General features: G+C 35.5%; 2 protein-coding genes across 5 annotated transcripts; one reads left to right on the top strand and one right to left on the bottom strand.

The window, feature by feature from the left end:
• Positions 1-530: 530 nt before the first annotated feature.
• ALPHA-DOX2 (alpha-dioxygenase 2) lies at positions 531-6,193 on the bottom strand. 4 transcript variants are annotated; one of them, XM_069294837.1, is made up of 11 exons: positions 5,480-5,958; positions 4,190-4,303; positions 3,816-4,076; positions 3,442-3,591; positions 3,198-3,331; positions 2,537-2,750; positions 2,229-2,374; positions 1,760-1,987; positions 1,459-1,661; positions 1,141-1,384; positions 531-1,065 (listed from the first exon to the last, which is right to left on the bottom strand). In XM_069294837.1, the coding sequence occupies exons 2-11, from the start codon at positions 4,280-4,282 to the stop codon at positions 840-842; spliced, it is 1,899 nt and encodes a 632-aa protein (XP_069150938.1). In that variant the 5' UTR covers positions 4,283-4,303; positions 5,480-5,958; the 3' UTR covers positions 531-839. The 4 variants fall into 4 exon arrangements, with proteins under 4 accessions (XP_069150938.1, XP_069150937.1, XP_069150939.1 ...); XM_069294836.1 differs by having other exon boundaries at positions 5,506-5,958; XM_069294838.1 differs by lacking the exon at positions 5,480-5,958 and adding an exon at positions 4,373-4,456.
• A 3,055-nt stretch (positions 6,194-9,248) lies between these two features.
• On the top strand, positions 9,249-20,577 carry LOC101267796 (uncharacterized). Its single transcript, XM_010320332.4, has 9 exons — positions 9,249-9,749; positions 9,952-10,454; positions 11,335-11,528; positions 13,858-14,028; positions 15,228-15,542; positions 16,197-16,397; positions 16,486-16,635; positions 16,850-17,050; positions 18,895-20,577. Exons 1-9 carry the CDS (start codon positions 9,359-9,361, stop codon positions 20,087-20,089), a joined length of 3,321 nt encoding a protein of 1,106 aa, XP_010318634.1. The 5' UTR covers positions 9,249-9,358; the 3' UTR covers positions 20,090-20,577.
• Positions 20,578-21,078: the final 501 nt, after the last annotated feature.

The following is a 21,078-nucleotide window of genomic DNA, read 5'->3' as shown; positions in this document are numbered from 1 at the left end:
TATATTATACATATGCATTGTATAAAAAGTAGGTGAGATTGGGAGAGAGAGGAGAGAGGCGAGCGAGATTAGGAAAGGGAATAGAGATGGGGGCGAGAGGGCACATAGTGGGAGAGAGGTGAATTGTATATGTATATTGATTAGATAATTGTATATTATACATATATATTTATATATTCTGATGAATTATACATATATAAATGTGACTAATTATACAAACTTGAAGTCAGCCCGCATAATTAATGTATAATGTTAGCCGTGAGTGATAATTATAGCAAAATATAACTATGATGAGTAACTAAGTAGCATAACTTTACTTAACCGCATAATTTTCTTGAATATTATGATAAAAAGTACTTGCACTTTGATGTTTACATTAATCCATTTACATCACATATGTCTTCGCATAATTTTTATCACTAAACAATATGTTAGTATGTACTCATTCGCACTATCATTTATAACTCATAACTAAATCATGATAAATTAGTATGACTTGCTTGACATATAAATATTGGGTGCAAATAAAATTTAACACAAGTTAAGCTTCCTTAAACAAACTAATCTTAGAGTTTAACATAACATAATGAGGAAACAAATAGTCTTAAAAAACACTTGCATATTATATCTATAATTGACATCACATACTCTAATACAACAGTCACGCTACAAAACTACATATCATAAACTCCACCATAGTTAACGCATTCAAGCCACCTCTCATACAAGGTTTATTCATCTGACCGTAAACTAGGGTTGTTTGTATTTTCCTTGCAAACTTACCATTGTTTTAACATAATCACCCCATACAAAGTTGATCACCAAATATAGTACTACCATTAGGTTGCTGGTCTCAGATAAAGAGGTAAGTAGTGTTTAGGATCTGGATCTGAACTCCACACTGAGAATGCACTTGTGCATCTCATGTATTTCTCTGTCATTTCAGGGAAGTATCGATCGATGACATCTTTCAATGTCTCTGTCTTGTTTACCCATTCAAAGCCTTTCTCTGTGTAGGTTCGCGAATTGAAATCAGTTGTGAAGAATCGATCAGCCTCTAACCTCCTGGGAAAAAAATAAATGTAGTCAAACGTTTTGCATAGAGTTTAAGTTCTGTACAACGTTATTATATTGACATACCTTGAAGCAATGAGCAGAAATATAAAAAAGGCAGTCTCACTAATGGCAAAGCCTTTAATTTTCTTCTCCGCGTGCAAACCAATTTGGAGATCTAGCTTCTCAATATCATCGCCATATACTTCTTGTAAAGCCTCAATTACTTCTTCGTCGTTAGTTAAATCCTCCCACTTGCTAATTGGTACCATCAGCAAATTCCTTCTGAACTCATTGTACCGCGGAACTCCCCTCTCTCTGTCTCTATAAACTGTTCATTTAGAAAGTTAGCATGTGTATAAGATGAAAACAATATACAAAAGAAGTCCACTGGGATAAACATACTGTCCAAGGCGGCCATGTCAATTGAATCAGGTCTATCATCTCCATCGATATCATGAGGAACAAGGTTCCTCATCCATGATGGAAAATTCCACAATGTACCAGCTCCAGATGACTGGTGACCCATCGATACTAGCATCTGCTCCATACCGATTTTCGACAAGTTCTTTTCTCCTTCTTTCCCTATCATTTCCCTCATAGGAATCCTGATTATCAAACTAAACAGTTAGAAATACATATATCCTACAAGTTATGACATATAAGGAGGCATAATTTGCTTATAATGTGTAATTGGATAACGTACTCATCTTGAATAGGCAAGGATTTGTCTTCTGATGTAGTCGACTTCAGGTCCCTCAGAACAATCGTGTCAGGTAAAAGTGAGTGCATTCTGTAGACGCTAACGAACTCTTCAGTCAATGAGTAGGGAGTTCCGTGATCTCTAGGCTTTTTAAGACCAACTAAGCCACTCAATACTGGTCCAAATTTGGGTCCTAACAAATCCTTGACTCTCTTCCCCAACAAGCCATACCTGAATAGCACTAGACTCTTTTAGTTAACATTATTAGTTAAACTCGTAATGCAAAAGCATCATGCATGACGACTAACTGAAAATTGGGAGCTACCGTTAATTCAATCACAGTTCTAGTTTATATCTGCTCAACACCCGTGTCAAATCATCCATAAATGCATCACTTTTAGGTGATTCGGCACAGGTGCAATGACATTTTTGAAGGATCTGGCAACATAGATTTTTTATCAAGTACTCTTACCAGTTGATTCTCATTCCTGCCATAAGAGTATCAGTCTTAACAATTTCAAGCGTCCAATCAATAGTATGGATTTTTGCAATGACCGCTGAAGTTATCAGTCTTGCATGTCGGTAAACCTTTTCATCATCAAATTCAGGGTAATGTTCCTGAGAGGTACAAAACAGGATTTTAAGCAAAGTCAGTTTGAGGTGTAAAATAATCAAATGTCATAATACATGCTCATTTGCTTCTTTCACGATGTCCTAACTATACTACGTAAACTTCATATGACCATAGAAAAGAGAAACCTGGGTACTTCATTAACCTACTTTAAGCATATCACATATGGCATTATGTTCCTTCACAAACAAGGCCTGCAAGAGAGAGTAGCCTGCCCAATAGTTTCGGACATCTCCAGATATTGGAATGCCTTTATCATCATGTTCCAGAAGTCCATCACCTGAGAGCCTGAGCTTTCCATCTTTAAATCTTCTCACCCTTATCATTCCCTCTTCGTTGTTTCCATATATTACACTCCCATCCCTAACAAAATAGCAAGAGCATATATTAATTCATAAGATGAAATAAATCTTCACCATTCAAATAACTTTCAGTCTGCATTGAAATGAAGGATCGAATTGAGTTCCAACTGGATAGTGTGGACAGGAGTTGACGTGTGTATACATCAACTAGGAATAATATTTCCGCCTCCCCTTCTGCCCTCCAGGTCTGTCGCGTGGTTATTACCTTGACTCTTTTAGCATGCTACAAAGCAGTAGTTTGGTAGAGTGAAAAGAGTCGAGGTAAACCAAATACTCTCTCTTTACCTAATAAATATTTCAGTTAAACAGTTAAGTATTTTCAACTATCGTCCTATACTATTAGCTCTCCCCATGACCATAAAGATATTTAGTTTTATTGCTGGCTTTGGAGTAAATAGAAGTACAAACAAAATCACAATTGTTTAGAGTTTTTGAGTCCACTACTTACCACCATGGGGTCCTTGAATTCAAATGCCCAAACTTCAGATCAGGTGAACCTGTGGGAAGTTTTTTGGTTTTAAGGAACTTAAATGACTTCAACGGACACCCTGCTGCAACGTCTTGAGGAGCTCTAAGCTCCACCTGTTGAAAAATTTGTGTTAGTGAAACATAAAACACACCTTTAAGTGCATATGGGCCACTTTTGACCTTTCAATCCCCTCCAGTTTTTAAAACACATATTTACTAGGTACCTGTTCAGTGTCCTCCATATGGTCATTCCAATCATGGATCATAAATTGTAACCACGCGCACGCTATCATGTTGAATTGGCCCCCACAATCTGTGTATTTTCTTCTTTCCAAGAGCTTGGAGGCCACTGTTACAGGGTGAGGTTCCAGCAGCTGCATAATCAAATGATATTGTCACAAGTGATCATTGAGAGGTCTCAAGATACATATTTCAAACAGCTATATGATTAAGACACATTTATTGGACCATGAAAGTTAGCTATCTAAAAAGATCAGCATCACACGTTCAACAGAAAACTGAAATGTCTTGTAAAATTGAAACTATCAAATTTATATGATTTAATTAGTGTAGCATAATTGATTGCATTTTGGCTTACCGCATAACTTGAAGTGGATGGTAGCATGTTGCGGCCAAAGAAGGTTCCTTGACTGCCCACTAAATGATCCACAGGATGATTGCATGAACCATCAGCAGTCCGATAGGTAAACTCTTCTGTGTCATATTTCTTGCCATTAACTTTCCCTACATGTAAAAGATTGTATCGCTGGTGCAAGTGTCTTCTTATTCCTAGGTAAGCTGCCCCCAGTAACACCGGCAATCTATGCCATAAGTCAAACTTGTCCACAAGATGTACAACCTGATACATAAAAAACAGTAGCATTAGAAAGAAAAAAAAAAACATTCTAGTGTGTACTAAAGCATACTATCACACAGGTGAACGGTTAAAAGAAGGGAACGGAGGACACTAACATAGAACAAAATTGTGTCAAAGAAAGACATCTTTGCAACAACATGCCGGAGTTGAGGATGAACAAAGTCTGGAAGAGAAATTGAGAATGCCATGAGAGTTTCTCAACAGTTGACCTGTCAAATAAAGTCAAAAGGATTCAAGAGATGTGTTATCAGTTATGAAGATTGAAAAGGAAGATATACAGCATTTTATAAGCGTTGAATCTGTGCAAATTTGTCCTGTTTCATGACATTCAATTGCTCTTATCAGTTGGCCCAATCAAGATTGAAGCATTCAACTGTCTCCCATTTATCATTATTTTATGAGTTAACGGTCAAAAAGACATCTAAAATGTCCAAATTATTTGAGTTTCATACCTGAACTATTGAGTGAAACTCACACTCCGAATAGTTCAGATGTGAAACTCAATAAAGTCGAATAGTTTAGATGTGTTTTTTACCGTTTTAACTCATTTTATATTATATATGACAGGAATTAAGGAGAAGTGTCCAGTAGCTTGTGTATAGTGGATCTTTTAATGAGCTTGACAACTACTACTCCAGTTAGGTTTCATTTCAACAGAACATGTTTAGTTCATTAATTGATGAGGATTAGCAGTAAACATCCAACGGTAGCTTTCGTTTGAATAATAGTCATAGACTAATCCAGAACATTAACATCTGTAACGTTTCATATTCAGAGTAGTTGAGTATCCATAAAAGAATGATCTTAAAGAAAAATACCAACATCTAGTCAAACCATCACACTCATATATATTTATGTCCTTCCATTTTCGGAAAGCCCTCCAATGTGGACCTCGTATACAATTTATGGGATCATCCGAACTAACTTTGACTCACACTCTACCTAAAGTTCAAATTTTGAATTCGCATATCGCCTCCCCCACTCCCCTTCCTAAACAAAACAGTAACAAAATTTCTCCAACAAATCAAACTCCTTTCGAGTTAAAGAAAGAAAATACTATAAGTGATGGAACCAAAACAATAACATACCACCGAAATCCCACAATGAGGTCCATGGTGGGTAGAATACACATAAACCTTAGAACTACCTCATGGAAGGTAGAAAGGTACCCTCGACTCAAGTGAAAAAGAGACACTAAAGAGAATATAGCAAGTAACAACGTAATACATCACAAAGTCTACCCAAAAAAGCCAAGAACAACAATAAAATAGTGTGATAATTGAAACACAGTAAACAATATACAAGAATTAGATTATTGAAAACATAATAAATAATGAATTATTTTTTAAAAAAATAAGAAATATAATAAAACAATTAGTACATACCACCTAAGCAAAACAACATTACAAACCTATTAACCTTTTTTCCCTATATCATGTCCTCCATAACCTGAAGTTACATCATATTTTGTCCTTATCACCTCTTCTCAATACTTATTCCACCTACCTATGCATCTCCCCATACCCCTATACCCAACTTCTCACACATCGTCACTGACGCGTCAACGCATCTCCTTTTCACATTTCTAAACCATCTTCAATCTCGCTTCCCTCGTTTTGTCCACCAGAGAAACAACCTCGTGGTCAGCAATAAATGCACTCAACCAAATAGGATGAACTATGAGGTTACCCGTTGACAAAACGCTACGAATTTCATCGTATACGTCCAAACTTTGGTGGTCTGAATTAAGTTTGTACATGTGCTAGTGGAAATTAAATAGCAAGTATTTGTACGGCTAAATTAAGTTGACCCGAACACTGCAATTTTGTTAAAAAAAGTAGTCGTTAGTAATAAATTGCATAACAAATTACCTCCACAAGAAGTAGTTGAAAAATAAGCTAAGGCAGCATCAGCTTTTGTGCGTCCGCCCACATGCCAATAAGCAAAGCCTGCATCAGCTTCCTACGTACGCCCACAAGCCAACAAATTATCAAAATCAATGATACATCAAGCTACAAAATTCAAGTAACACACAGTAATTTCTACAACAGGGCAAGGTTTTTTTTTCTCGTTCTAGCTAGCAAATGTGACGGAAGAAAGTTGTAAGGTTAGTTAATTAGCAGTACTGATTTAGTGGGAAGCTACGTCCATCTACTTTATTTTCCGCCATAAATTTATCATAAATTATTAGTTTTTTATTTTGTATAAAAATTTTAAAAACACGCTTATATTTGACTAATTAAACTTAAACATGCATTTCATCTGTTGCATGACATAATAAGTGATTTTAACTCGTATAGGAGCATGGATATGTTAATAATAAGTTGAGAAAAGTACTGAAAATACTCAAAACTTGACGAGAATTTAGAAATATGTTTGACACTTGTAGTAAGATAGAGATATATAATTAAAGTAAAAGGATATTTTTAAGGCTATCAAAAATTTAAAATAATTCACAAGTGATGCGATCACAACGAGTTCACATTCTACAATTATATGCGGTCACAACGAGTTCACATTAATGATTTGGATGTTAGTAGTTGGAACGATCTAGATAGAGTGTTGACAATGAAAAATGAGTACATCATTCTTTACCAAAGGATAATATATATATATGTTCGTAAAATTAATGTCGAACGATTAATAAACAAGTAACTATGGCTGCCTAATAACGGCCTTTTTATTCACTCTTACATTATTTATCGGTTATATCAAAAATAAAATTTTAATTTTATAAATTATTTTTCAACACATAATATTAAGCATTATTAATATAAATTATAATGTGATAAGATAGTTAGATGAATCATTACATATCAAATCTAAATAAACAAATAAATGTGAACAAAGGAGAGTATTATTTTGTTTTTTTACCATCAATTATTGGAAAATAATTTTATTCTTATTTGTCATTTTTATTTCTATCAAAAGAAAGAAATTTGATTTTTCATAATTTATCCTTAATATTAACTATTTATACTCTAAATTTTTCAATACAATCCAAAATTAAACATCAATTAATATAAATATTGTCATAAAATACTCGCACCAAATACCAATCACTGTTTCATACTAACTAACGTGCTTCTTTTAGCCAAGTTCCTTTTAATAAATATATTCCAGAAATTTATTATTGCATATTAATACTGTAAGATGCAATGCAATTTATTTTTTTTAAAAAAAAATACAAATTATGTAATAAAGAAACAATAATATTCATCACATATATTTCGTTTTGCAGTTCCCACAACTTTGTCCAGAAATGGTTCTATGAAAAGACCAAAACCAAACTTTGTTAGCTTTGTTTTAAATTTTGGTATGTGTTGCACAAATTAAGCTTGATAGGACTATGCTCTGACCGATTAAATTATAATTATTTTTGACATATGTGTTGTCTATAAAAGATGTATACATATATCGCCAAAGACAAAGAGAAGATATTTGCAAATCCAGCATGAATACCCCACCATTATATACACACCACAAACTGGCAGCAATCAATTAGTAGTACAAGACAGGGAGTGATATTATTATTATTATTATTATTAAATAATAATAATATATTAAATATAATCTCATTATAGATTTTCGATTCATAAGAGTGTAATTTAACACCAAAATTATTATAAGTAAAAATATAAATTATTGTAAAGTTTGCATAAAAAACGAAAAAATCACACAATTTTTTAGAATTTAAATAAACATATTAGTTTCACCTGGCTTTTTTTATAACAGCAATTGTTTGTGAATTGTGAACGCAGAGGACCATATCGTTGTCATGGTGACTCATTAGCATATAATAAAGATAAAAATTAATCAAAGCTACTTTTGGTGCCTTATCGTTTGGTAAAGTTATTTAGATGAAGATGTGTTTGGTCCACAATGCTATCGAAAATTGATTTTGTTGTATTACTTTTTCACCATGTATAAGACAGGATAAGGAAGATATATTAGTGCGCCTTCCCTTTTTACTTTTTTTTTTCTTAAGATTTATTTTGATATACGATACAAAATAATTTTGATAAAAATTTAAATTTTATGATTTAAATTTCTTAAGTAGAACCTTTTTGTTCTTTATAAACATGAAATTCACGAGTTGTGATCATTGATAAAAAGGTTTCAATTTTTATATCATTTTTTTGAATGAGCATATTATAGTTCGTTAATATGACATGAAAATATTCCAAGGAACCAAAGTCTCCGTGTGCCCTTTAAAAAAGATATTTTGTGGTTGCAAACTTTCAAATACACATAGTCAATAATAATAATAATTAATTATTCTTTAATATAATCATTTCACATTGTAATAATTTCTGTAGTCAAATATAATTTTTTTTTTTTTGCAAAATTTAACATGATGAATCTCTTTCATCTTGATTGACCTCTTTTATTTTTCTTCTTATTCCGATGAATCTCCTACTTCTTGATTAATTTTTTTAAAAGATTTATGTATAAAATATAAACTAATGAGTAAAAAAAATTTGAATTGGATTATTTTAAATCTCATGTCAAAATGCAAATTTACTTTTCTTTTCAATCTATTTCAAAAAGAGTATTTTTCCTCTTTTAAAAAATTCTCTCAGCTTTAACTTTCCACGATATATATTTAAAATGATATTGATTAAACGGTATATTAATATATTATAGTTCGCATAATTGTATTCTATAGCAAACATAAATATGTATATTTCGCTATACATATACGAAATAAAATAGTTGTGTAGTTTCTCTACACATATACAAAAGAAAGCTGTTATATAATCTGTTTTGGTATACATACACAAAAGATCAATTGTATAATATGTGTTTGTATAAAGCGAGAAAGAGAAAAAGACAAAAGAAAACAAGGCAGGGAAAGATTGTATTTGTATAATCATATATAAAATTAAATCAAACTATATGGTTATATAATTTAATTTGAATTAATAGTTTGCTATTATATACAATTTTTTCTTTTTTTGATTTGTATCGACTTTTTTTACTCTCATGGGCCATGAGTCTACGACCCAATTAACAGAGAAAGCTGAAGTTTCTCTTAGCCCACTTATATTAGCTTAATGGGCCGTGGTTTCAAGATTGTAGGCCCACTGTTAAAGCGCGTTCATTGGATTAGCTCCTATTTAATGCTTATTTATGGGCTCTCTCTGTTGTTGAGCCCAAACTTTGACTCTTCAGCTTTCTAAACACTAGCTGTTACCGCCTTCACCATTCATTCAACTGAAAAATTTCTTAAAACCTTGGATCACCCGAATCCCTAATTCCCAATGGCCTTCGATTCCGATGATGATTTCTCCGACAACGATTACGATGACGGCTTTCAACAAGACATGGAAGCCCTCAAGAAAGCTTGTCTTTTCGCCGGCAAGGACGCCGACGACCTCCAACCTTCATCCTCCACCGGCGATGTTGCAGCTGGCGATGACGATGATGATGATGATGATGTAACGCCCTCTGTTTCAGACGCCAATGAATATGACGATGACATTGCGTGCTTACGTAATTTACAAGAGCGATTTTCCCTATCAACGGAGCTTTGCGAGCCTATAAATCTGAAACCACTGTGCTCTATCTTTCCACCTGGCTCAGAGGGTGATGAAGAGAATGATTTAGAGACCTTACGTGCTATTGAGCGCCGTTTTGCGGCCTACGATGATGGTAGACTATTTCCGTTGTTGATTTAGATTTTTAATTTTAACTATACTCATTGCTAGTCTTTAATTTGAATCGTAAATAGGGATAAATTGTTCATTCTATCTAACATTACAGGAGATAAATGCTTGTTTGTTTGTTGGCGATCAAGAATGTTTTACCATGCATATCTTATTTGTGACTAAATTTTATATTATAATTTGCACAGATTCTGGGACTAGGAGAAAGGAGAGTCCTTTAGATAAATTTGAGCAGGTTGGTCTCACTAACATATCCTCGGAAAAGGAAACTTCCAATAATTTGTTTGTAGAGAGAACTAATGCTGAGGAAGGGTTTCCCGCTTGTGTAGATAGAACCATACAGATCTCTGAAGGATGCAGTAATGACGTTGCTAGTTCTCAGAATCTCATTGAGGGGCATAATTTTGATGCTGAAACCACAGAAGCGTCACTTAATTCTTTCTGCTTACCAAAATCAGCACATGCATTCCTTGATGCCATAAGGAAGAATAGGTCTTGTCAGAAAGTTATGCGGGATAAGATGATGCAAACTGAAGCAAGATTGGAAGAGTTGAAAAAATTAACCGAGCGGGTTAAGATCCTTAAGAGCTTTCAGCTCACATGCAAAAAGAGAATGGGGCGGGCCTTGTCACAAAAAAGAGATGCTCGTGTCCAGTTAATTTCTTTGCCAAAGCAAAGGTTCAGTTCAAAGGTCAGCAGTGCTAACTGCCAATTACTGCAAGCTTTATTATATATTACTTTGTCGAATTGCATCTTATATTGCTGCATGCATGAAATAATTTTGGATAAGAACACACGACCACTTTTAAGATTTAGGGTTCATTTAGCTGTCTTTGTCTCATTCATTTTTTCCTAACCTTGCTCATTCTTTAGGCCAGACCCCAGATAATAAAAACAAAACCATATGCGGTTCTGAGTTTGTTGTCGAAAGATTACTTTTGCGTGGGACAACTTGAATATACAAGAACATAAGTATTAGTATTTTGTTTTCTCGAAACATCTAAGTTTTTGTGTAGTGTACAACTATCTGAATTTTCTTTTCAAAAATATTTTTTTTTTGAGGTGTGCCAAATATGTCATCAATGGACATGTGTGGCTTTCCTGTTTCTTGCATTCATCTATGCCAATAAATTGCTTGGTGAACACTGATAGCCTTGCCTTCCATTGTTTTCTCATTCTAGTTGATTGATCATATACTGTGGAACCTTTTCTTTTATATCTGTATGATATACATTTTTTAAACAAGAACTTGGTATATCTGTATCGTATCATGTGTAACTGGTTGAGAAGGTTTATATGTGCAAATTTATGGGTTGCATCTTCTGAAAGCTTGAATTATTCTGTTAAGAAAGTACTACAACACCTCAATCCCAAATGAGCTTGGTAATAGATTCTTCTCTTGTGAGACTGGTTAAAATAACTGCTTTCCTGGGGATGCTCTTATTATATGAGAAGCAAGTTGTACTTATCATGAAAAAAGGCGTACATTTGTTGATGCAAACTGTACTAATGGAAAAAAAGGTTACTGTTGTATATAACCTTCTGATCCTAAATTGTTTTTACTACTCCAGGGAAAGAAGTTATCTGCAACACATTGTGGACCGCCTGAGAATTCTCATGTTGCTAGCTATAGGGAGGCATTGACACATTTTGCTGTCTCATTGAGTCGCAAGGAGTGGTCCAAGGAAGAGAGTGAAAATCTTGTGAAAGGACTGAAACAACAATTTCAAGAGATGTTACTTCAACGCTCGGTCAATCTTCTAAGGTACATTTCTCCCTGCAGTTGCTATGTTAGTGAGGCAACTCTTCTCTCCGATTAGATTCCTTCTCATACTGCACTTGTATGCACACATACATGTTTTCTCACAATAATGAAATGAGCAACAACACTAGCGTTCTGATACTGGTCAACTTTCATATAAACCTTGTGCCTCTCAATATTTCCTGTATACTCCTCTATGTTCTTTGATGACGCTAATATGTATCAGCAAAAATATCTTATCCATCAAACTGATAAGATTAAGGTTTATTGACTTATCATCGTATTCAAAATAGACGATTTCCCCTTTTTTGCCTGGATTAGAATCTGTAGTTCAACCCATTCATGATTATTTTTTAATATTTATACAAGTATTATATTATTGCTGTTAATATCAATAAAATACTCCCCTATCAGTTCTTTTCTCAAAAATACTTATTTACCAGTTTAAAAAGGAACATTTATAAGGATTGTTTGTGTAATTGTAATCCATTCTTTCACCTAAGAGTTCCAATTTCAACTTCCTTTTTTACTTATGATTTTGTGATGATAAAATAGAAGAGACCACACTTGATGAATTAGATTGTTAAAATGATATATCAGAGAATCCTTATATAGGATTTTGATTTTCATGAACTTTCTAAGTTTCTTGGTTCTCGTGTTTTCTGATTTTGCTGACATAATAATAGAAATATTTTACAACTTTTTTATATGATTTCTCTGGACATTTATATGTATAAGAAAGAAAAAGTCATCTCGATAGTGAATTGCCTGAGTAGTTCGCTTTAATAGTGAATAATCAGCGGAAAGAAATACGGCTATGGAGCTCTCTTTCTACAAAGCTGTTAATAACATAATTGAGATATATAACCTGATTTTATATAAACTCTCCAACATGGGGATTTTCCCAATTTAGTAGACCTATTTATCTCATAGAAAATAATAAGAACGGTGGAAAAATCTTGTTGCAGCAGACAATGAATGGATTCTATTCACGGCCATTAGAAAAAGGTACAGTGATGCAAATCTTTATAAATATGAGTACTGCTTTTATTTGAATTTCTGGTTGAAGAGTAACCAGGAAAGTTGGCAGATCGGTGATGGGAAAAGTATAATTGTTGGTCACTTGATTTTATTTAATAGCAATAGAGTTAAATTATACTGTTCACTTTCAGCAACTTTGGATGAGTGTGGGCCTGTGGGGGTGATAGGACTTGAAATAAAGTTGATCCCATGCTATTATTGTTGAAAATCAAGTGATCTTTATCTTGACCTTCCTTTTTGGAGGTAATCATAAAGAGACAGGATGCCCTGCTTATATGACTTCTAAGTTTGAAGTGGATACCTTATTGTTAGTGCACCAATTCAATCATATGTGGTTCTTTTCTAGCTATAGATATACTATTTGATTTATGCGCAAGAACAAACAATGTCGGTTTTAATTTTACACTTTTAGGTCAAAATATTTGGGAATCAACTGTTTGGCCACATGACATTCATAATCTTTATATTATTAAATTTACAGGTGCAATTTAAAAATAAAAGTTACATGTGCAAATGATGTTCTAATATAGTAGTGTATTGATGGTGTAAGGGAAGTCTCTATGTTGCTGGATTAGAGATTGTGTCAAAAAACTGAAGCTAATATTACCTAAATGTGTTTTTCTTTTGTACTATTCTGGAGAATTGTCTGAGGTTTTCTTCAATGCCGCCATTATAGCTTAATGTTGTCAAGTGTTTGACTTCCACTCCCTTCTCCCCAGCCTGTAAAGTATTTTTCTGCAACTTTAAGTCCTCATTTCTATCTCTCTCTGCGTTTGTGTGCGTTCTCTTATTGTGATACCAGCTGAGGATTAAAACTGGTATGCAGTTTGGTTTGAAGAATATTCATTGACGGAGGCCCTAATTTCTTCTCAGTTATCTCTTCCACTTTCTCCCCACCCTTTTATTCCATGTCTTTTTATGTGTTTCTCTCAGCTGGCATCAGTTTTATTTTCTTGGTTTTGTTTATTTGGATATGAAGTTGAAGTCTGGATGTTGGAACATGAAGGCAAATTGTTTGACTGGTTTTATCAACTTGTCCCGTGTAAAAATATTGAAGTACTATTATCAATACACTTGTAAGTAGAAGTCTCGGGAGAAATGACCACTACTTTAACAAGTGGAAATTTTTTAAAAGAACATGAGATCATGATGGTCAAATGGTTTCTGCGATGACACAAAACATGATAAGCTTAACTGAGTGATTTGATTTAACTTGTGTGTGGAAAATACTCCATGTTGCCACCACATTAGCTCTTTTGGGATGATTTGGTCGTATCAAACTCTTTTGCAGTGATGAGGATGGATGTTCTAGAGAATCTGGTGATCTTGATGATGTCATTGCCTCAATCAGAGACCTCGCAATTACCCCCGAGACCATGAGGTTATTTCTACCCAAGGTCAATTGGGATCAAGTAGCTTCCATGTATCTTCCTGGTCGTTCGGGTGCTGAATGTCAATCAAGGTAGAATTAAAATGCCTTTGTACGGAATAATGACATTACATTCTATAGTATAAATGACGTTTAATACTTGAATTAGGTAATTTTTGTTGGGTATTTATCCGTTTGTATGCATGCATGTATATGAAAAGTTATATTGAAATTTTGATTTTTTCCTGTGTCTTATAATATGAATACCGGGGATTATGTCCTTTTGAGCCATAATAAGTTATGGAGAACATTTGCTGAATGCATGAATCATGACTCCAAATTGTCAGAATTGCATGCTTAATGGCTTATCATCCAAGTTAAGGATTAGAAGAGCTTAAAAAGTGATAGGATCAATGCTTGTATTGGATTCCAAGTAAAGATAATGCCTGGTTTGCTAATTTATGAGAATATAAACTTTTTGTGGATATGCCCCAAGTTTGTTTTTTTCCAAGTAGAAGTATTTTCGTTAATAACATGACCAAAAACATGATTATATTACAAGTGGTATACCAAAAAGAAATACAAAAAAATGCGATTATCCACAAATGCCACCCAATCTTCTATACAACGAGGGACTACATGGGTGCACCGAAAGAAAGTAAAGGGATGGGAGGGGTACTCAACTGTGTAAAACTCATATCTACCCCTTCAAAATCTCTCCTATTTCCCTCTTCAAGCATTGCAAGTGGAGCGACATTTCACGCCCCACGTTTTCTCCTTTCTCTCCCGCTCTTCTAGGAAGACATAAAATCTTTTACGATTCATCACATATCCACGGCAAGCTGAACCACCTAAGAAAATCCCACCATAGCCTCATTGCTAAACCACTGGATATAGTCTATGGCTTAGCAGCCTAGTAGTAACAAGAACTGGTGAAGCCGCTCTCTTCTTGAACTTCCCCACCAAGCATGTTGCGGAGAACTCAATTCTTTCCAAGATATGCCCTGGTGAAAATCTAAACTTCGGTTCCTTCTCTTCGTTCAGTCTTCTGCCTCCTCCGTCCAACGTCAGTGCTGTAGAGGGAATTATTTCCTTTGAGTCCCTCTGTCCCTAAAAGCCATCTTATTATTAAACTACCACAAGTTTTATGAAGATATACGTTAACATGAATGGACATATACTGTTTTATTTAACATTATTATTGCACTACTGATGATCTTGAGAGATATGGGTTTTTTTTTTTGTTAAGGTAATTGAGAGTAATGGTCTTGTTCTCTCCTAAATCCCTTCAGGTGGTTGAACTGGGAAGACCCCTTAATTAAACATGAAGGATGGGATTTATTAGAAGAAAAGAACCTATTGCAAGTTGTCCAGCAGAAAAAAATGAGTGACTGGGTTGATATTTCTACATCGTTAGGAGTATGTAGGACTCCGTTTCAGTGCTTATCACATTATCAGAGGAGTTTGAATGCTTCAATCATTAGGCGGGAATGGACAGATGAGGAGGATATTAAACTCTCTGCTGCTGTGGAGACTTTTGGTGAGAGCAATTGGCAGTTTGTTGCTTCTGTCATTGAAGGTCGGACAGGTACTCAGTGCTCCAATAGGTCAGTCATCTCCTCATTGTGATTTAATATTTTTTTTACGGTAGTATAATGCTACTCAGTTCTCATAATGATTAAAAGATCACGTATATTACTTTTGTTGTCGAAGTGGTAATTTTTCATAACACTGTATTCAGTACTACTTTTGTTAAAACTTCAAAGTTGATGTTTGTGATTGGCCGTCTTTTATGTAGCTCCAGTATCTAGATTCTAGAGTAGGATCTATAGATCTATTGCTTCTCTTTGGCCTTCTAAAATGAGCCTTGGCAAATTAAATGTTGCCTTCTTGCTATTTCATCAATTACCGAGAACAATTCCTTCTGAGACTATGTAACTAAAGTTGCCTTCTGCTGTTTCATAAATGATTTTCAACAATTTCTTTGGAGATAATGTAGCTACTTTTGTAAGGTTTTGTTGGATGGTCTAAAGTTTGGTATATTTGTACTGATGTTGTACTTTATCTCATCCAAAGGATTGGGGAGGAGGAGAATTAGGAGGAAGTATATGGTTAAATTTGAGGCTTCACAAATGTTATTCGTGTTTGGGTTTGCTTTTCACATGTTTTTCTACTCAGTGCTTTTCTAAGCAATTTGCTGTTTGGTGTTCTCCATGATGTTATTCTCAATTAAGCTAGTGACTTCTTTTTGAAACCCCCAGGTGGATTAAATCTATTCATCCAGCAATGAAAAGGTGCGGAAAATGGAGTGCTGATGAAGATAAGCGATTGAAAGTTGCTGTGATGCTTTTTTATCCTAAAACTTGGAGGAATGTAGTTCAATCTGTGCCTTGGCGGACTCCAATTTGGAAGAAGGTTGCTCAATATGTACCTGGGCGGACTCATGTACAATGTAGAGAAAGGTATTTATTATCTTTCAGGCTTTGATGAGTAAGGTGGAAATAGCTGTTATCATTCTTATTGGGTTTTTTTTTGTTGCTGTTGATTCAGATGGGTCAATAGCTTAGATCCTTCTTTGAAGTTGGATGAGTGGACAGAAGAGGAGGATTTGAAGTTAAAATCAGCCATTGATGAACATGGATATTCCTGGTCCAAAGTTGCTGCATGCATTCCTCCACGGACTGACAATCAATGTCGCAGGTATGAATGTTTTGTTATTATGGTCTAACCTGGGTGGGTGAGGGTGGGGTGGGTTCCTTGTAGCATTTTTATTTGGGCGATCCAGCTCCTGTCTTATATGTGTATTTTCCCTGTACGGTGGGAGGTCAATATTATCTCTCGTTAATTGTGCATATTAGAATATATGCTAGGTGTTATCCAGATTTGTTTCTTATTCATTTCTTCTGAAGTACAGGAGATGGATTGTGCTATTTCCAGATGAAGTTTCTATGCTGAAAGAAGCTAAAAAGATACGACGAGAAGCTTTTATTTCCAACTTCGTTGACAGGGAGGATGAAAGACCTGCCCTTAGACCCAATGACATAGTTCCGACACAGAAACTTAGTTCTAGAGCTGGACGTGAAACTACTTCTGTGAATAAAAAGAGGAAACTACGGTATGCATTCAATAACTGTGCTCCAGATATTTTTCCTACATGTGTTGTGCTTATTTAATTCACTGTTACTCCCTATTCAAAGAGGAGAAATTTGAAACTATCTTCCCTTTGGATGAATTCCTTCTAGTTGTGGCAGGCTGATGCTGTATTGTCATTTACGTTGTATAGCTCCCTACTCTTGCTTCAATCAATGAAGCAACTGTATCTCAATCTCAAATTAGTTTGTGCATGCTATAGTTTATTTCTCCCCCGCTGCCCAAAAGAAATATTCTTTTTTTCTTGGGGCTGGTAGCAGCGGAGGGAGATGATAGGTAATGATTCTTTAAAATTTTAAATGGCCACTTGGGACGGATTATCCCATCTGATTATAGATGTTATTGCAACTTATTTGGTCTACCATTTGACCTGGGATCTGCTAAAATGCTGCTTAGAGCAATCTTTGTGAATTGTGATCACTGATCAAATTATATATTACTCCCTCTGTTCCACAATAAATATTTTTTTTGGGATTTTGGCACATCTATTAAGTACCACCTAATAAATATTAATAATGAGGTTATTTGACTAAATTACCCTAATCAATTCACGGAGAAGTATAAAGAAGTATTGAGAGACCTTTTAGAAATTTGATCATATAATTTATCAGTTAACCAATTTGGAAGGAAAATAATTATACATCTTTTTTTTTTAAATTTTAAAAAATCATTTATTGTGGAGCGCTGGAGTAATTGTTAAATGAAGTGTAAGAGAATAAACTTGTAACAAGGAGAGGGTCCTACTTAAAAGTAAAAGAAGGGAAGTTTCCCATCCTTGAACTGGCTGCTACTGCGTAATCTGTCCTTGTTTGGTGGGCCATTTGTTTATCAATGTAAAAAAGAGGGATGGGTGTCTACCTTGCTTTGAGTTGTCAAGCTAGTATTGGTGTAAAACATACTCTTCTGAAACAATCATTAAGGTCATTGACACTCGATTTTTCATTAGGGCATCCATAGGAGTATATAAAGTCCTACCCCGCTCCATCTTGTAGAAACTTGGGTTGGACATTTAGATTCTTTCACATGGTATCAAAGCCAAACTTTGATGTATCCATTTGCACAATAACATTCATCATATTTTATTGCTCTGGGCTTCTTTCGCCCAGCTTAGTCCTTTAAAATGCTCTGAACTTTAAACCCACTCCTTCGCATGTTGAGCCTACTCTCCTCTCAGATCAAGGCCCAATTTTCAGCCTCTTGAGCCTGCTCTCCTCTCAGCCCCAGGCCCACTTTCCAGCATCTTGTAGAGACTTGGGTTGGACATTTAGATTCTTTCACATGGTATCAAAGCCAAACTTTGATGTACCCATTTGCACAATAACATTCATCATGTTTTATTGCTCTGGGCTTCTTTCGCCCAGCTTAGTCCTTTAAAATGCTCTGAACTTTAAACCCACTCCTTCGCATGTTGAGCCTACTCTCCTCTCAGATCAAGGCCCAATTTTCAGCCTCTTGAGCTTGCTCTCCTCTCAGCCCCAGGCCCACTTTCCAGCATGTTGAGCCTAATGTCTCTCCCGACATTAAGTTCACACTTCCAATCTTCTCAAACTCAAGATGCAAGTTATGTATGCTGGAGGGTTAGAGAATAAACTTGTTCCTCATCATTTATGTAAGGGTTTCATGGGGGCCAATATAGTCCTGGGCAGCTCCACTCATAGTCTTAAGGTCTTAGGTGGATGCTAAGATTCTTTCACGAACTGCTATTTGTGTAGGAAATAGTTGTCTGGTCATGACTACACAAGTTTTTGTGGAAGGGGTGCGTTTTTAGCTGCTAGGTTGCTTTCTGATTGTTTAAGTTTTTGTTTGTAGGCCCAGAGCAACAAAGGATGATATGGCTCCTAGGTGTGATACAATGTCTGAAATGGAGAAGCCACATGCTGAGGGGAGTGAAGGTCCAGAGTCTTCTCATCTTTTAAAAAGCAGTTTGTTACCTTCTAGAGACCAGGGTTGTAATGATGCAATGAAGAATAAAAGACCGTCTAAACTGCGTCGTAGAAAGACAAAAAAATCTACACCAAATGATAAGGTTCCAGAGGCTTCTGCTTCCACTGATTCTACTATTGCAGATGGCAATATCTGCAAAAGGAGGAGGAGGAGTACCAGTTCACTGGTGAAGAAAAAGAGTAGAACTGTCCCCTCTGCTTCCAGTATGGTTGAATCTACTACTGCAGATGGCAATATCTGCAAGAGGAGGAGGAGAGCCAGTTCGTTAGTGAAGCCAAAGAGTAGAGAGAGTTCATCATCTTTGCCAAATCTGTCTTCGTCAATGGCAGTTGTTGAAGAGGCTGAGTCACTTGTTCAAGACAGCAGGAAGGCCAAGAATGTTATGGATAAATGCAATTCCGCAAGTGAATATGATGATCCCTGTATTAGCCCTCAAGGTCATCCATTGGCACATCCACACTTGGATGAAGGGACAGCTGATCTTAATGTTGGTGAGAATGAAAATGCCTCTGCAACAGGGTTCCAGGATTACTCTTTACTTCTTCAAAGAAATGCTGTTGTGTGCACTGATGAAAATGCTAGTCAGTTCGAAGCTTCTGCGACACCTGGCACTCGGGAAGGTGAGGATTGTGGAGCTTCTGTTTGTCACAAGCTTAATAAATGCAATCAATTGGAGAATAATGTCAAGTCTTCCTTAGATTATCTGCCGCAAACAGCAGATGACGGCATGACCCTTGCTTCTTTTGTCTGTAAATTGCGAGCAAAGGTAAGTTCATCGTCTTCTACTAAGGTTGCCAGGTTGCATTCGGGCAAAGCTCCAAGTAAAGCTATGTCTGGAGATCACTGTAGCAGATCTTGTATATCTGGTGGTCATGATGGGATGGAGAAGAGAAGTAAACAAGAATGCACCAGTTCCAATCAGACATCAGGGACTAAAGTAGAGGATGACATGCCCCTCTCTTCTTTCATTGGCAGAGTGAAGAAAAGGGAGTGTACTGAAGTAGGGGATGACATGCTTCTCTCTCTCTTTGTGGGCAGATTGAAAAGGGAGCGACACTAATTTCTTTTTATAGATTTCCAAGGCTGCATATTATTCTCTGAAGCTATGGTATGGGCCAAAACTGATTCATCCTATCTTCATCTTGGATGCATACATCTACATTGCACAAAAAATTTCAGGTTGCTGGGGGAAACCTAATGAGGTTCACTTGTATAGGCGATCACGATTGGGAAAGTTTTCTCTATTTCCCGCTGGATGCATGAGTTATAAATTGCTCTAATGTATTTTTGTTCTTCAAATTCAGAAGCCATTCTTTCTAATACTATTGGGAGAGCTCTGAAGACGTGGTTCGGGCCTTGGGGGTACTGCATCAGCACTTTTGTCCCTTGTCAATATTACTGTAGAATTTTGTTACCTCTTCGCACTGCGATGAATGTTTTTGTAATCTATAGCATACTATTACCATATAGTTACAATTTTGGTTTGACATACATGCGTATTTTGTTATGATCTTAATGCGTAATCCTTTGGTTGGTTTCATTTTTTAAGTACTAGTTTTAATGGATAATTATAGTTCTATAACTTTTGGTGATAAGTTTAGAAAAATAGCAAGTGTAGGGATTTTTGTGTGTATATTAAGTATAAATATACACATACAAAGAATATAATTGCATACTACTAAAACTATGCCATTAACGTATTGTCTTTCTTTCCCCAGTCAGCGTTAGCTGGTTCTTACTTACATACTTACTTAAACTAGTTGAGGCCGCTTGTGTGGGTCTTGCCTTGCATGGCTGTAATTCAAATAATTTGAGGCTGGTTAGGTTGGTTATTCGGTTGAAATGCAAATGCCGTGTGAGTAGGTGTGAGAAGTTAGATATACTGGGTACGAGGAGAGACTGTAAACTTATGATAGGCCGAATAAGCATTGGAGAGAGATTGTTAGTCATGATATGATACACTTTCATTTTTATTGACAATTAGCCCTGTTGCCTGTCGTGGTATTAGCCCTATTCTTGGAACAACAGATATCTATCATATTGTTTGTT

Source organism: Solanum lycopersicum, chromosome 3, assembly GCF_036512215.1.
Source record: "Solanum lycopersicum chromosome 3, SLM_r2.1".
Taxonomy (NCBI): Eukaryota; Viridiplantae; Streptophyta; class Magnoliopsida; order Solanales; family Solanaceae; genus Solanum; species Solanum lycopersicum.
The sequence above is the reverse complement of the archived record's forward strand: the minus strand, read 5'-3'. Positions and strand labels throughout refer to the sequence as shown.

Excerpts from the sequence above, each read along its gene's own strand:
- LOC101267796 (XM_010320332.4), top strand. The coding sequence starts at position 9,359 with ATGGCCTTCGATTCCGATGATGATTTCTCCGACAACGATTACGATGAC. Across the intron at positions 11,529-13,857 it reads CGCTCGGTCAATCTTCTAAG|TGATGAGGATGGATGTTCTA; the intron begins GTACATTTCTCC and ends ACTCTTTTGCAG. Across the intron at positions 14,029-15,227 it reads GGTGCTGAATGTCAATCAAG|GTGGTTGAACTGGGAAGACC; the intron begins GTAGAATTAAAA and ends AAATCCCTTCAG.
- ALPHA-DOX2 (NM_001247132.2), bottom strand. The coding sequence starts at position 4,282 with ATGGCATTCTCAATTTCTCTTCCAGACTTTGTTCATCCTCAACTCCGG. Across the intron at positions 3,332-3,441 it reads ATATGGAGGACACTGAACAG|GTGGAGCTTAGAGCTCCTCA; the intron begins GTACCTAGTAAA and ends ATTTTTCAACAG. Across the intron at positions 1,385-1,458 it reads TGACATGGCCGCCTTGGACA|TTTATAGAGACAGAGAGAGG; the intron begins GTATGTTTATCC and ends CTAAATGAACAG.